General features: G+C 52.3%; 1 protein-coding gene across 2 annotated transcripts; it reads left to right on the plus strand.

Moving 5' to 3' along the window:
* Positions 1-2,944: 2,944 nt before the first annotated feature.
* MOB3C (MOB kinase activator 3C) lies at positions 2,945-12,437 on the plus strand. 2 transcript variants are annotated; one of them, XM_017881714.1, is made up of 4 exons: positions 2,945-3,176; positions 6,513-6,980; positions 9,974-10,176; positions 10,494-12,437. In XM_017881714.1, exons 2-4 carry the CDS (start codon positions 6,563-6,565, stop codon positions 10,521-10,523), a joined length of 651 nt encoding a protein of 216 aa, XP_017737203.1. In that variant the 5' UTR covers positions 2,945-3,176; positions 6,513-6,562; the 3' UTR covers positions 10,524-12,437. The 2 variants fall into 2 exon arrangements, with proteins under 2 accessions (XP_017737203.1, XP_017737204.1); XM_017881715.1 differs by lacking the exon at positions 2,945-3,176 and having other exon boundaries at positions 3,400-6,980.
* Positions 12,438-14,054: the final 1,617 nt, after the last annotated feature.

Here is a 14,054-nt window from a genome sequence, read left to right on the forward strand (position 1 = left end):
AGGCACACAGCAGGCAGACACCACCCTGCTGCCACTCAGAGTTCATACTGCAAGGGGGGCCTGTGCCCAGGCTGAGTAGTGGAAAAGGTCACGTCCTATCCTAGGTCCTCGCTGGCTCACGCCAAGCTTCAGAGATGAGCCTTGTTTAAACTCTTCTGGAGCCATTTATCATACTCAGGACACAGTGGTAGGGAATAGAGCCTGTCTTCTGTAGGTCTCCAGTGCTGTAGGGTTACAGTGTGCCATCAGAGAGGGCAAAACCATCCCAAGGCCACACAGCTAAATTATGGTAAAGCCAGGACACTGTTCTCCAAGGTCTGGGTCTTTTCAGCCCCAGAAGAGCCTCCTAGAAGAACTAGTCTCTCTAACCAAGACTGAGAAGGGCAGGAAGAGGGTACAGGTAGTTGAGAGATCTGGGCTTTCTGACTTCCCGCAACCCTTCCACCTGCCTCCCATCCCACAGACACCCAGGGACTCTGAGGATGAGCTGGGAACTTCTGATATTCCTTCAAAGTGGATCATTTCTATTTCCCACAGTGTAAGGTTCTGTGCTGTTCACTCTTCACCAGAAAAACTCCTGCCTATCCTATAAAACCCAGCTCAGAGGTCCAGAAAATGACCCTGCACAAAGCCACAAAGGAAGTCACATCAAATTCCAAAGAATCTTCCAGACCATGATCTCTGACCACAATGCAATATAATTAGAACTCAACAAGAAAAACATAAACCTCCCATAGGCTAAGAAACTGAAAAACATACTTCAAAATCATTCAAGAGTTAAAGAGGAAATTACATTGAAATTTATGAACTATTTAGAACTGAATGATAAGGAAAACACAAGCAGTTTCCAAATCATTTCCCCTGTGAAGTCAGCCCTGACCCCACATGGCTCCTCAGATGGCTCCCACTCTCCACCCATTTCTACGCCCTAGGAGGCTGACATCTACAGGCTGCAGCAACAGGTTCCCTTGTTCTTAGCTTCTGGGAGGATTCAGCTAGTGGGGGAAACCAGGCCAGAGATCAGAGGGAGGGAGAGAGGGAGGAGAGTGGGGTCTCTTACTTGCCCCCCGTCCTTCCCTATATGATTGCTGTGGGCTGGGTATACCCCTCCACCTTAGGCCACAGCTGCCCCGTCCTCAGAGCTCCCACTTTCACCACTCCTTTCCTGCACTCCTGCAGCCTAGGGTTGACAGCCTCTGCTCTTGTGAGCCCTTTGGTGATACACTGTCTGTGTGGTTTCCCTACACCTTGACCATACCTGTAAATAATGTCTTTGTTAAACATACCCATTCTGGGTGTTCCATGTACTTCCTGCAAATACCCCCACTCTTACAAAGTCCATTAGTCCACAACCACATTCTCACCTCTGGGTGACTGAGCTCTGACCTTGTGTATCTCTGTGTGTTGTCCCCTCTACTGACCTGTCAGCACCTGAGGTCAGCAACCAGGTCAGCTTCATCACCCAATCCCCTGATCTGATATGAGTGGAGAGTTATACTTAATAAAAGATATTGATTAGGATATCAAATAAATAAAGAAGCATATTTTAATTTGCTCCATAAGCAAGTGTTTGTTTATAGGGGATTCAGTGCAGACAGTTAAGAGTCAGACATAAAAATACAGAGAACTTTAGACTGGGGCAAAAATTGGTGCTCAGCAAAAGAACATATCCACAGTTCTACGAGCTGGGATTCTTTTTTTACTTTTATTTTAGGTTCAAGGGTACATGTGTAGGTTTGTTATATAAGTAAACTCTGTGTCATGGGAATTTGGTGTACAGATAATTTCATCACCCAGGTAAGCAGCATAGTACCTGATGGGTATTTTTGTCTCATCCTCCCTCCTCCCACCCTCCCCCCAAGCAGGCCCCAGTGTCTGCTGTTCCCCTCCTAGTATCCATGTAGTCTCATTGTTTAGCTCCTACTTATAAGTGAGAATATGCAGTATTTGGTTTTCTATTCCAGTGTTAGTCTGCTTAGGATAATGTCCTCCAGCTCCAGCCCATGTTGCTGCAAAGGATATGATCTGGGTTAAGGATCTAGCGTGTTCTCATGTCATCCAGCAAACAGAAGGTCCAGACACAAGGAGTGTCCAGTGTGCCATAGTAAATGCCCACCTCTGGCCTCCAGCTCTCCCCTACCCGCATCTACTCACCTCCCACCCCTCCAGAGTGGCTTTTACAGCTAAGCTCTCTGCTTTGGTCTTCCTACCCTAGAAGGCCTCCAATCTTCCCTCCCATCCCAGACAGAGCAGCCAACTGGTCCCTGGGCCTGGGGGCCACAGTGTGCACTGAATGCTGGTGGGATATCTGTCTGTCCTCGAAGGAACCCAGGTGATAGGGAGAGCAGATCAGGTCTTGAGTGGTTTTGGATTTGGTCGGAAGGAAGGAGGGAGAGAAGGTATTCTAAAATGGAACAGCTGGGATAAAGGTCTGGAGGTAAGAAATGGGGTGACTCTGGGTTAGGAGCAAGGAGAATCAGCCCAGCCTGAGCCAGGCCCCCTCCCTGGTGAGGAGATGAAGTTTGTGATTTGAGGCTCTTCTGGGCCTGTCCCTCAGATGTGAAGGACTCAGCTCATGATTCCCAAGGCGTTCATTCATTCCTTCACTCAATCATTCATTCATTCATCCATCAAGTGGGTTTTGAGTTCCTGCTATGTGCCAGGAGCTGAGGATATGGGAGTGGATAGGACAGTCCCGATCCCTTATCGGGTCCCAGGACAAGTGTGACGCAGACGATTCTAGGAGGGCAAAGAAACCACTCTTATCTAGCAGCTCTTGTTTCTGCTCCAGAAGAAGCCGAGTTTTTCCCCATTTTACCGTCTGGGAACCTGAGGCCTCCTTGGTGGAGGTCCAAGGAAGCACTGAGGGGGCGGGCAGCTCAGTCCTTTGTCCAAGGGGAAGCTGGGAGCCCGATATGGACTTTCCGGGAAGGTGGGGGCGAGTGCGTCTGTGTACTGGGGTGGAGGGGAGTCCCCTTTCTCCGCCCCTCCCCGCCCCGTGGCCGCGGCGTGGCGGGCCCGGGGCGGAGCTGGCGTCACCCGGGCAGGAGGGCGGCTGCAGCCGGCAGGACAGGCAGACGGACAGGCTGACAGGCGAGAGAATAGGCACTGCGGGACCGGCAGGAGAAGGGCGACCCTGTGGCTGGGAATGTGACCCCGCGGCCAGAGGAGGGCCCGTGAGTGTGCGCCGTGCCCCTGCGGCCTCGCCGCTTGCACCCCGCCCGCCTGGCTTCCACTTTCATTTCTTCGGCTGTCCTGGCGTGGCACAGTCCGGAGGAGAGTCCCGCCCGAAGGCAGACTGGCCGCTGTCTTGGGGCTGGGGTCGGAGGCTCAGAGCTTCGAAAGTTGGGGTGGGCTTGGAGGGGGCGGTACGGGGCAGAGGGGAGGGGTTGGGGGGCGTGTTTTCGGGGAGCGGAAATGTCAGGCGGGCTCCTCTGGGTCCTACGACCTGCCTGGCCCTGGGAGCTGGTTTGGGGTGCAGGGAAGCCGGGGGTGGGCGTGGGTGGCTGCGCGCCCCGAAGAGAGCCTGGAGTCTTCGCCTCTACTTTTTCTCTTCGACTTCTGTCCTGAAGAGCGTCCCAGGCTGGATTCTGGGTTCAAACTGGGGCCATCCTCTGGCCCAGATTCTGGCCCAGGCCCAAGGAGTGGTAGATGTAGCCTAGCAGGGAGCTCAATATCAGAAACAGGGAGGGTCACCCTGCTGCCTTCATCTGAGAAGCCCAGATCCCCACCCAGGGAATAAGCAAGCCGCTGCCACTCCAGCAGTGAAAGGATAGCCAGCACTGGGAAATGGGGCTAGGAGGGGGAACAGCAATGGTTCAGGGAGGGACAGAAGTTCTGTGACAGAAACTCAGTGAGGGCATGGGGGTGGAGAGCGAAGGTAGTTAACCCTGTGGCTAGAAGAGTACCTGCCCTGCACCCACCCCCTAAGCTTACGTTTTCCTGGAAAGAGAGCCAGGCCTTGAAGTTCCACGGGAGTAAGGTGGAACTCTAGCTCACTGGTCAGGACATCCCAGTTGCTGTGTGGAGCCAGTGTATTGGGGACAGGAAGCCGGTTGGGCTGTTTGGTGGAGAAGATGCTTCCACTGTCCCTCCACTCCCCTCTTCTTCTCTGTCTGCACCAGACCATTGATAAGCCAGTGCAGGAAAATGGTGTTTTACTCTTGGTCATGAGCTGAGCCCCACCTCGTCTCAGTTCCCAATTCTGCTTGTAACTTGCTGTGTGAACACAGGCTCCTCAAGTCCTATTTTTAGGCCTCAGTTTCCTCATCTTGTTTCCTCAGTTTCCCCATGTGTACAAGTGAGTTGGGCCAGTTGATCTGTCAGGGCTATTTTAACTCTAAGATTCTAGTCTAAGCTTTCCTTCAAGCCTGAACACTGACTTTGTGCAAGGCCTTTTCCTAAGCTGGGGCTGGGTTGGGGATGGAGTGGAGACTGCAATGACCAAAAGCAGCCTCTACCCAAGGAGAAGGAGATCTGAGTTCAGGAGAGGAGGCTGTGGGAGGAGGTAGCAGCCAGTCTGAGGTTGCGTGGTCAGGCAGGTGGAGGTATAAGAAAACATGCAGAGGCAAGAGAGTGGGGGCATGTTCGGGAATCAGGAAGAAGCCCAGGGTGGTTGGTGTGGGGAGGTGCAAAGTGGGGCAGGAAAGGTAGGACAAGGTGCTGAATGCCAAGGTGGGGGCCTATTTCTAACTGTCATAAAGGGGGTCATACAATGTGGGGAGCCCAGGAGCCCCGCCTCATTGCAGTATGAGGAATTTGGGAAGCACTTGCCCCAAGCAGAGTTTAAAATGGAGATGGCAAGTGAAGTGCAGAAATCTCCTCTTTGCTCTGGAAACTGGGGTCCCACCCTGGGGACTTCTTTGGGTGAAAAGTTGAAGAGTCAGGATGGATGAGATGACCTTTCACATCTGTGAGTTTTTTTTCAAGAGAACAAGTTCCTGCTGAATGGCCTGTTTCTACTCTCCAAGCTGCCCTCATTTTACCAGACTGCCCCCATCCTGGCCTGCCTTTGTGGGTTCAAGGAAGGACCTTTGTCTCAAACATCTCCCCAGCTAGTTTGACTTCTTGCCAGAATACCCCTCCCACGATATGTGCCATCCCTTTGCTTTTACCCAATTGTCACCTGGTTCCCACCCTCCCTTCCCCAGTCCTGCCGCAGGGTTACCAGAGATGTGAGAAAGGACAGTGCTCCAGCATCAGTCAGAGGTCAAGCCCAGGCTTTGTCTGGCTGTAAGCAAGTCTCAGAGTAGGGCTAAAGGCTAGAGTCAGGGCTCACACTTGCCAGAGCCTAGGTCAGAGGTCAGCCTAGAAAAAGAAGGCAATTCTTAGCTTATACTCAGCTTTAGTGCTCAGTCTAGGGGCAGGGGCAGTGCTAGTTTGTGGCTAAATTCTAGTTTTGGTAGGTACATGGGTCTGCATTTCCCAGTAGCTCACACAGTCACAGGTGAGATGAGATGACTCAGGTCTTAGAAACCTAGCTATAGCAGAGTGACCCAGGACCTGGATGGGCCAAATCCATGGTGATACAGGGGTCACCCAGTAAGCCAGTGGTAGAGCTGCAACTAGAACCCAGGACTCCTGCCTCTGAGCCTAGGGCCCTGATCACTGTCTCCCAAAGTCTGTTCTGAATCTGGGATCCTTAAATTCTAGGAGGCAAAGCAAATTTGCCTGAGCTCTACCTGGGCCCTCCTGGGTGAATCTGACTATACTCTTCTACCTCCCAATGCCAGGCACATAGTAGTTGCTCTAGGAATGTCTACTGAGTGTCAGGTGCAAGGGGAGGGGCCAGTGGCTTGTTCAGATTTGGGGCCGGAGGAGGTTGGCTTCGGGGGAAGGATCTCCAGCTGTTGTCAGAGGAAGCGATGCCCTCATTGATCTGCCGCCCTCCCCCTCCTCCAGTGCTTGCAGCCACACTCAGAAGCCGCCCAGCTGGCAGCGGGAGGGCGCTTTCCTCTTTCAGGGTGGAAAAAAAAGGAAAGGACATTTTTGGTAGAAAAGTTCCCTGCTGCTCCCTGGGAATCCCCGGTGGCCGGATGGACTACGGGATATCCCAGAGGAAGTCGAAAGCCATCCCCCACCCCCCTCCACCCTGCCCCCAGCACAATGCTGTGAGGCTCTCCCACACTGCACCAGCTGGCCAAGGGGGCTCCCAGAGGTCATCTCGTCCAAGCCTCTGTCTGCTGGTAGGCCTGCAGGGAGCCTCTGCTACCTCTGTCGTAACTAACAGCAAGTCTGAGGGGCACCTGTTTAGAGCCCAGGCCCAGCTCTGCAATGAAAGCACAAAAGAGACAAACAAGATGGGAGGGCTATGGGGCTTAGCAAGGGGGACTAATGTAGCTTGGAAAGAGGGCGGGGCACTGGACCTAGGGGTTGAGGATTTAGATTCCCAGGCAGGGGATGCAGAGGTTGAGCAAAGTCTAAGAGGTGACAGGGAAATGATGAATTGGGAAGTCAGACTCCAGATGATAAGGCCCTGACCGCCAGCTCCCCCATGCCCTTGTCCCTGGCAGGGTATCCTCAGGTCTGAGCCCCTGGACAGCAGCTCCAGGCCCAGCTGGCCATGGCCCTGTGCCTGAAGCAGGTGTTCGCCAAGGACAAGACGTTCCGGCCGCGGAAGCGCTTTGAGCCGGGCACACAGCGCTTTGAGCTGTACAAGAAGGCACAGGCCTCTCTCAAGTCGGGCCTGGACCTACGCAGTGTGGTGAGGCTGCCACCGGGGGAGAACATCGACGACTGGATCGCTGTGCATGTGGTGGACTTCTTCAACCGCATCAACCTCATCTACGGCACCATGGCTGAGCGCTGCAGTGAGACCAGCTGCCCGGTCATGGCCGGTGGGCCCCGCTACGAGTACCGCTGGCAAGATGAGCGCCAGTACCGGCGGCCAGCCAAGCTCTCTGCGCCACGCTATATGGCATTGCTCATGGACTGGATCGAAGGCCTTATCAACGACGAAGAGGTCTTTCCCACGCGTGTTGGTGAGCGTCACCTGGCGGGGAGGGAGCCACTGGGAGCCTATTCCACAGATGAGGATTTAGTTTGACATAGACACTCTGTGCAGGGTTGGGGGATGATTTTCATCCCCATTTTGTGGAAGAGGAAAGCGAGGTTGAAACAGGTTAAGTGTCTTGCTCAAGGTCAAGCATTTGACTAGGACTTCCTGACTCCCAATTTGGGGCCTTTCTGTTCCTTTCCTTCCTTTCCGTCCTTCCTTTCTTCTTTTCTTTTCTTTCTTCTTTTCTAAAATGGAGTTTCACTCTTTCACCCAGTGATGTGATCTCAGCTTACTGCAACCTCTGCCCCCGCCTCCCCCGCAACCGGGGTTCAAGCGATTCTGCTGCCTCAGCCTTCTGAGTAGCTGGGATTACAGGCACCCACCACCACGCCTGGATAATTTTTGTATTTTTAGTAGAAACAGGGTTTCACCATGTTGGCCAGGCTGATCTCGAACTCCGGACCTCAGGTGATCCACCCGCTTCAGAGGGCTTTTCTTTTCTAAAGCATAAGTGGTCCCACCAAAGACCACTCTGGCAAGACCACAGATGCTATGATTCTCAGAACCTTCCAGAACAGGTGCCCTGAGGTCATAGCTGATCTGACCTCCAGCCTCCCGGGGTTCCCTCTGACTCCTGGCCTCAGGAAAAGGAGGGAGTTGGTGGTTGGGTAGACCCTGATGGTATCATCACCTCAGATTGGGGCTCTGAGGGCAGAATTTTCCCTTACCAGGCACAGGCTGTGGGGCCTTTTCTTGCAGAATTCTTATCTCAGCTGGGCAGCCTGGGTGGGTGAGGGTAGGGAAGGGAGATGAGTGATGTCACTCAGGCACTGCTTACCCACCCAAAGGTAGCAGGAGGGGGGTGTTGGTCCAGGAGCTGAGCAGGCATGACACTGTGTTCATCACACCAGCCCCACCTGTAGCCGGGCCCAGCCCCGACCTGGATCTCATCTCCACAGAGGCTGTGTGTATCAGTGGTGGGTGGGGCAGGATGGTCAAGCCCTGAGGGGAGAAGTCTGAATGCTGAAGGAAGCTGGGCTCTGAGTCACAATTCAATACCCACGGCTCCTCCCCAGCCAGTGACCTACCATTTCCTGCGCTGTCATGCCTGACAGTGAGCACCTTCATTTTACATAGGAGGAAACTGAGGCTACTGAGGGAAAGTGCACTGAACTGGGAGGAATTCCGAACTTGGGGCTCAGGTCTGTGGGAGCTCAGGACCCCAAGTCTAGATGGGCAGGATATGTCTGAGCGATCTGGGCTGGGCTGAAGGGTCTCAGAGGGAGGGAAGGCTCGACCCCACCTGGGAACAGTGAGGAAGAGGAGGGGGGTCTACGGAGCCCGGGGGACCTGAATGTAGGTAGACTCTTATTCCCTGCCGGCCATACCTCCCTGAGCCTGTGGGACTCCAGGTATAGATGCTTAAAACCCTGGGTGACTGCCACACAGAGAAGAGGGCATAAGCCACCAAGATCTCTGCCTTGAGCAGGGGGGACTATGCAGAAACGGGACCTTTCTTATGGGTCCCATATCTGTGAGGGTCGCTGCAGTGCAGTGCAAAGAGGGTTTGAATCCTGTCTCCATTCTGCACTGATTAATAGTTACGTGGCCTTGGGCTAGCAGCTTTACCTTTATAAGCACTTCTGTTTTATCATATCTAAAATGACAATCAGACACATAAGGCTAATTGTTCTAAGGATTAGAGCAAAAGGTGTGAAGGACCCAGCACAGGACCTGGCTCATAAATGGAAGGTTCTTCCTGTTGTTGAGTATTTGAAGGAATGAAGGCTGTCTGAACTAATTCTTGCAGAATTCATAATTTCCAGGATTGGGGGTCTGAGGACTTCTGTGTGAATGTTGAAAAGAGGAGGGACACGGGGTGGGGCTAGAGAGGGAGGTCAGGATGAGATCATGAAAGGCCTTGAGCAGCATCCTGCTGGGAAGTTAGGACTTAATCCTGAAGACCCAGGGATTTTTTTGAATGGATCCAGTTGTTGAACTCTCCTTGGGGTTGTATACCAGGGTGTGATGTGAGCATCTCTGCAATTGCACATATTTCTGGGGCGAGTTTAGGTCGTAACTTTTATCAGAGTCTAGGAAGGGTTGGTCAGTGACCCCCACAAGTTTGCAAAGCCCTGCTTTAGGTGATGGGAAAATGTGGGAGATGATGTATATTCCAGCAGGGGAGAGCCACAGTCAGATTTGTGCTTCATTAAAAAGAAAAGTATGGCCAGGCACCATGGGTCTTGCCTGTAATCCCAGCATTTAGGAGGCCAAGGCAGGTGGATCACTTGAGGTCAGGAGTTCCAGACCAGCCTGACCAACATGGAGAAATCCTGTCTCCACTAAAAATGGAAAATTAGCTGGGCATGATGGCACATGCCTGTAATCCCAGCTACTTGGGAGGCTGAGCCAAGATAATAGCTTGAAACCGGGAGGTGGAGGTTGTAGTGAGCTGAGATCGCACCATTGCACTTCAGCCTGAGCAAGAGTGAAACTCCATCAGAAAGAAAGAGAGAAAGAGAGGAAGGAAGGAAGGAAGGAAGGAAGGAAGGAAGGAAGGAAGGAAGGAAGGAAGGAGGGAAGGAGGGAAGGAGGGAAGGAGGGAAGGAGGGAAGGAGGGAAGGAGGGAAGGAGGGAAGGAGGGAAGGAGGGAAGGAGGGAAGGAGGGAAGGAGGGAAGGAGGGAAGGAGGGAAGGAGGGAAGGAGGGAAGGAGGGAAGGAGGGAAGGAGGGAAGGAGGGAAGGAGGGAAGGAGGGAAGGAGGGAAAGAAAAAGAGAAAGGAAAAGAAAAGAAAGGAAAAGAAAAAAAAGTGTGGGAGAAAGTCAAACCACTCTCTATTTCCCAGAGGGAAGTGTACTAAGAAGTATGCTGGGGAAAAAGCCATCCTGGTTGCCTGTGTGTGGGAGGGAAAAGTTGAACAGAGCTTTGCACCAGGATACTGATCCCCTTCTTCTGCCCTCCCCTGCCCTCTAGGAGTTCCCTTCCCTAAGAACTTCCAGCAGGTCTGCACCAAGATCCTGACCCGCCTCTTCCGAGTCTTTGTCCATGTCTACATCCACCACTTCGATAGCATCCTCAGCATGGGGGCAGAGGCACACGTCAACACCTGCTACAAGCACTTCTACTACTTCATCCGCGAGTTCAGTCTGGTGGACCAGCGGGAGCTAGAGCCACTGGTAGGCCAAGCCCTACCACCATCCCCTACCAAGGCTAGCCTCTGAGTTTTCATATCCAAAAGCTGCCTGCTTTAAGTAATTCCAATGCCCAAGTAGATAAATTAGGGAAGGCAATTCATTTAACTGTGAATTATGTACTTCAATAGAGAATTCTTTCAAGTGTCGGTTTACAAACCCAGATCTGCAGCCTAAGAGTTGGGGTTGCTGGGGGAACAGGCCAGGCTCAGACAGAAGAGCAGCTAGGCCCTATGGTTTGGGAAGGGATTGCCTAGTAGGCTGAGCTCTGACTGACCCTTCCCTACCTTGTGTCTCTACAGAGGGAGATGACAGAGCGGATCTGCCACTGAGCCCAGGTCTGGACTTTTTTGGCCATCAGATGGACAATCTGAACACAGGATGGCTGGCAGAGGGGACCCCCAGGAGCCTGAAGGAATCTGAAGGCACTGGAACCACTCCACACACCCAAAGCCTCTGGACTTCTGGTTCTCAGGAGTCTGCCTACCTGTCACCCTGACCGCTTGTGGATGGAGAAGGGGAGAGCATCTAGGCGGGCAAACAGAAGGGAAGTGGAGTTAAACCTCTGGCATGAAGTGTGGGAGTAGGGTAGGCTAGGGGGTTTCTTCTGACACTTGACCCTTCCATGCTGGTTCCCAAGCCTATTGGAGGAATGTGGGTGTGGCCAAGGTGATGGCAAGAAAGGTGCAAGAGAGTGAGCAGCCTGCCTGTGAGTGAGCACAGATGCCGGGGTGTGTGCGTGTGTGATTTTCAGTGTGGGGTGTGTCTGTGAGAGCTAGCTGCCTTACCCCTCCTTGGCACATAGTAGGCCTTCCATAAACGTTGGATGGATGAATAGATTGGGACCATCAGACCATGGGACCATCAGACCACAGCCACTGTAGGAGTGATGACAGCTCAGCATCCCCACTCAGTATATCTGACCATGTGACTAAGTGCCCAAAATGTGGTTGTAGATGTTGCTCTACATTCAAACCTTCCAGGCTACATTCTTCCATCAGCATGAGTCCTGGAGAGCTGGGGGAAGGTAGGAAGAGGGGCCTTGCCTTGAGTTCCTAAACCCTGACCCACCGCAGACACAGGCTCCGATTCTCTTACCCAGAGATGCCCATGAGCTGACATTATACTCATCCCTCTGCCTCCAAGAAGGGCTGTATTATAGGTAGCCTGGGGGTTGGAGATGATCCCTCAAGTACACAAAGGTCCCCCCCTGGCCCTTCATCTGGGAATCATATACTCCAGTCTAGCTCCCAGAATCTACAGACCTGGCTCCTCAGATCTGAAGCCCAGCACAAAATAATCCCCCAGTCCAAGGAGCTTGTGGAACTTCAACTGGGAACTTTGGAGTCTTCTCTCCCATCCCGGGACATTGAGGATATAGTTGGTGAATGGACTCTTCCAGTATGGAGATCCTCCATCCTAAAACTACCTGCCTCCTTCCCAGCCATCCCTCAGGCATTCCAGACAGTTGGATCTCAGAGCACAGCTATCCACAGGGACTGGGATGTTCATTCAACACTCCATTACTCAGTACCTCCATACCCAGCCCTATGCTCAGACCCACAGGTGGGGAAACTGAGGCAGGAACAGGGTTCTGCCCTCCTAGAGCCTCCACTCTGGGAGGCCAGAATGGAAAGCCAGAAGGGACCTGAGAATCATCCAGTCTCACTGTCTCAATGTACCTACCAGGAAACTGAAGCCAGGAGAAGAAGAGGGAGAAACTGTCCAAGGCCTCACAGGGAGGCGTTCACAGAGCTGGAGAAACTAGGGATCCTGACCCATCTATTGCTACACAGAGATACACATAGAAAGAGGGTGTAACAGACCTTCTCTAGGACATAACTGTTTCTGCTTTGAGCAATAATTTCTAACCTGATGCCAACATGCCCCACTGCCCTGGGGTTGGCTGGGGTTGTTTCCTGAGCCAAGCATCCAATATCATGCCCCACTAAATAGCCTAGAAGCTGCCTGCACTTTGGGGAAACAGATGGAGCTCTTGGGGCCAGCCATCTGGGCCTGGGACTTCTGCCTCTGCCGCCCCCAGAGTGGCCCGGCAGCTTTGCCGGAGCTGTGGAGCGAGGGTAGTAGGAGATTTCCCCGGAGTGCTGTGACTTGCATGATGGATTCTAGGCTGTGGCAAGGGCTGATGTCTGGGATGGGGGGAGGGTGGGAAAATGTATTTTTATGAAACGGAGGGAAGACTTTATTGTTGTTATTTTTGGTAAAATAAAAGGCAAACTAAAGCAGCCACTGGTGGGAAGCAGTGATCTGGGTGCCACATGGCTCTTGGCAGACCATGGAAGGAACTGAGCCAGAATGGGGCTGGGAAGGCTTTTTGTCCTGAGATACTGGACCATGTGGAGGGCTGGCTGGTGTGGTCATGTCTGGCCCAGCTCTCTAGGGTGGGGACACCAAGATTCTCCTGGGGCTCTGGGAATTCTAGACCAGGCTAGACTGGGACACTTGGGGTGGAGAAGGCTGGCCCTTGCCTTCCAGGAACTCAGTCTGTAGGAATCGTTCCTTGTTTCATCTCAGGTTGCCTGGCATTGGCTATTCTCACTCCACTCCCTTAATCTGGGTGGTTTTTTGAGGTAGTAGATAAAAGGACAGAGTGGAAATACAATCCCAACACTAATTACAGGACAGGAGGCCATCCTGAAGAGGAAGATACTTGTTGCTGGCTGGAGCTACAGTTGTGGCAGGACACGGGCCTGACTCCTGAGCTTACTCCCCAGAACACACCTGCATCTATTTTCTCAGGTCTTGCTGTCATTCCACTGCCTCTAACCCACAAGCTGCCTGGACAGGAATTAAAAAGCAGCTTGGTTCTTAAGCATCAACAAAGGCCCACCTAGAGCTCTTGCCTCTTCCTGCAAAGGAGCCAGCCTGGCTTTGTGCAGAGGCTCTCCTGTGGAGGCAGAGGCGTAGGTTGTAGTCCCAGCCCAGCTCCTAAAGTTCCATTGCAAGCCCATTCCCCCTCTAGACCCCAATTCCCCATCTATTTTGTTATCAGTGATGGGAGTGAAGGACTGATTGATCTCAGCTCCTTCATTATATAGTCTATGAATCATTCACAGTCATCATAATAGCTAATGTTCATTATGTATAATGTACATTTCTAAGTGCTTGATATATAATAGCTTGTTGAATCAAGTGTGTCTTTGGCCAGCTGTCTTGCTTCCCTTCCAGCCTCCAATATCCCTCCCTTTATTCACTCTAGAATCTGGAAGGCCCTCCATTCTGCTGCCTCTTCCTCTGGCTCACCACAGGAGGCCCAATCCCAGCATTCTAAAAGGGTGCTGTTTGCACACCTCCTATGACAGATCGCTCACAACCTCCTCAGTCATTGGAGAGCTCAGATTGTTACAAGGCCCATGCTTTGGGTTCACAGTCATTTTGAAATATGACCATGGCAGTGAGAGTAGATTTATCTTAGAACTGTGTGACCCAAGACCTGCACCTTACATGGGAATATCTGTAAATACATCAGGAAGCTGACACAAAATTTCTTTGAGAGATTCACAGAAGAATGCTTAAAGAAGAATAGACAGAAAGGAAGAGAGGGAAAAGAAAGAGATGGGGCCTCAGCATTGCAGAGAAAAGAGCACACTCCCATGGGGCAAAACCTGGTAACAAAGGGTCCTGGGAGAGGTAACATATTGGGAGTGGCAGCTTGGTTGAGAAGTCAGGCTGGGCTTTGTTTTCCTGTTGGCTCAAGATCCATAACAAAGCTGGGCATAGTGGCTCTTGCCTGTAATCCCAGCACTTTGGGATGCCAAGGTGGGAGGATCATTGAGCTCAGGAGTGCGAGACCAGCCTGGGCAACATGGCAAAACCCTGCCTCAAAAAAAAAAAAAAATGCA

The sequence above is a fragment of the Rhinopithecus bieti genome, unplaced genomic scaffold (genome assembly GCF_001698545.2).
Source record: "Rhinopithecus bieti isolate Rb0 unplaced genomic scaffold, ASM169854v2 scaffold_12155, whole genome shotgun sequence".
Taxonomy (NCBI): Eukaryota; Metazoa; Chordata; class Mammalia; order Primates; family Cercopithecidae; genus Rhinopithecus; species Rhinopithecus bieti.

What these genes read in the sequence shown, in the direction of transcription:
- MOB3C (XM_017881714.1), top strand. Translation starts at nt 6,563, where the DNA reads ATGGCCCTGTGCCTGAAGCAGGTGTTCGCCAAGGACAAGACGTTCCGG. An exon ending in GGTCTTTCCCACGCGTGTTG is followed by an intron (nt 6,981 to 9,973) that starts GTGAGCGTCACC and finishes CCTGCCCTCTAG; the next exon opens with GAGTTCCCTTCCCTAAGAAC. An exon ending in AGCGGGAGCTAGAGCCACTG is followed by an intron (nt 10,177 to 10,493) that starts GTAGGCCAAGCC and finishes GTGTCTCTACAG; the next exon opens with AGGGAGATGACAGAGCGGAT.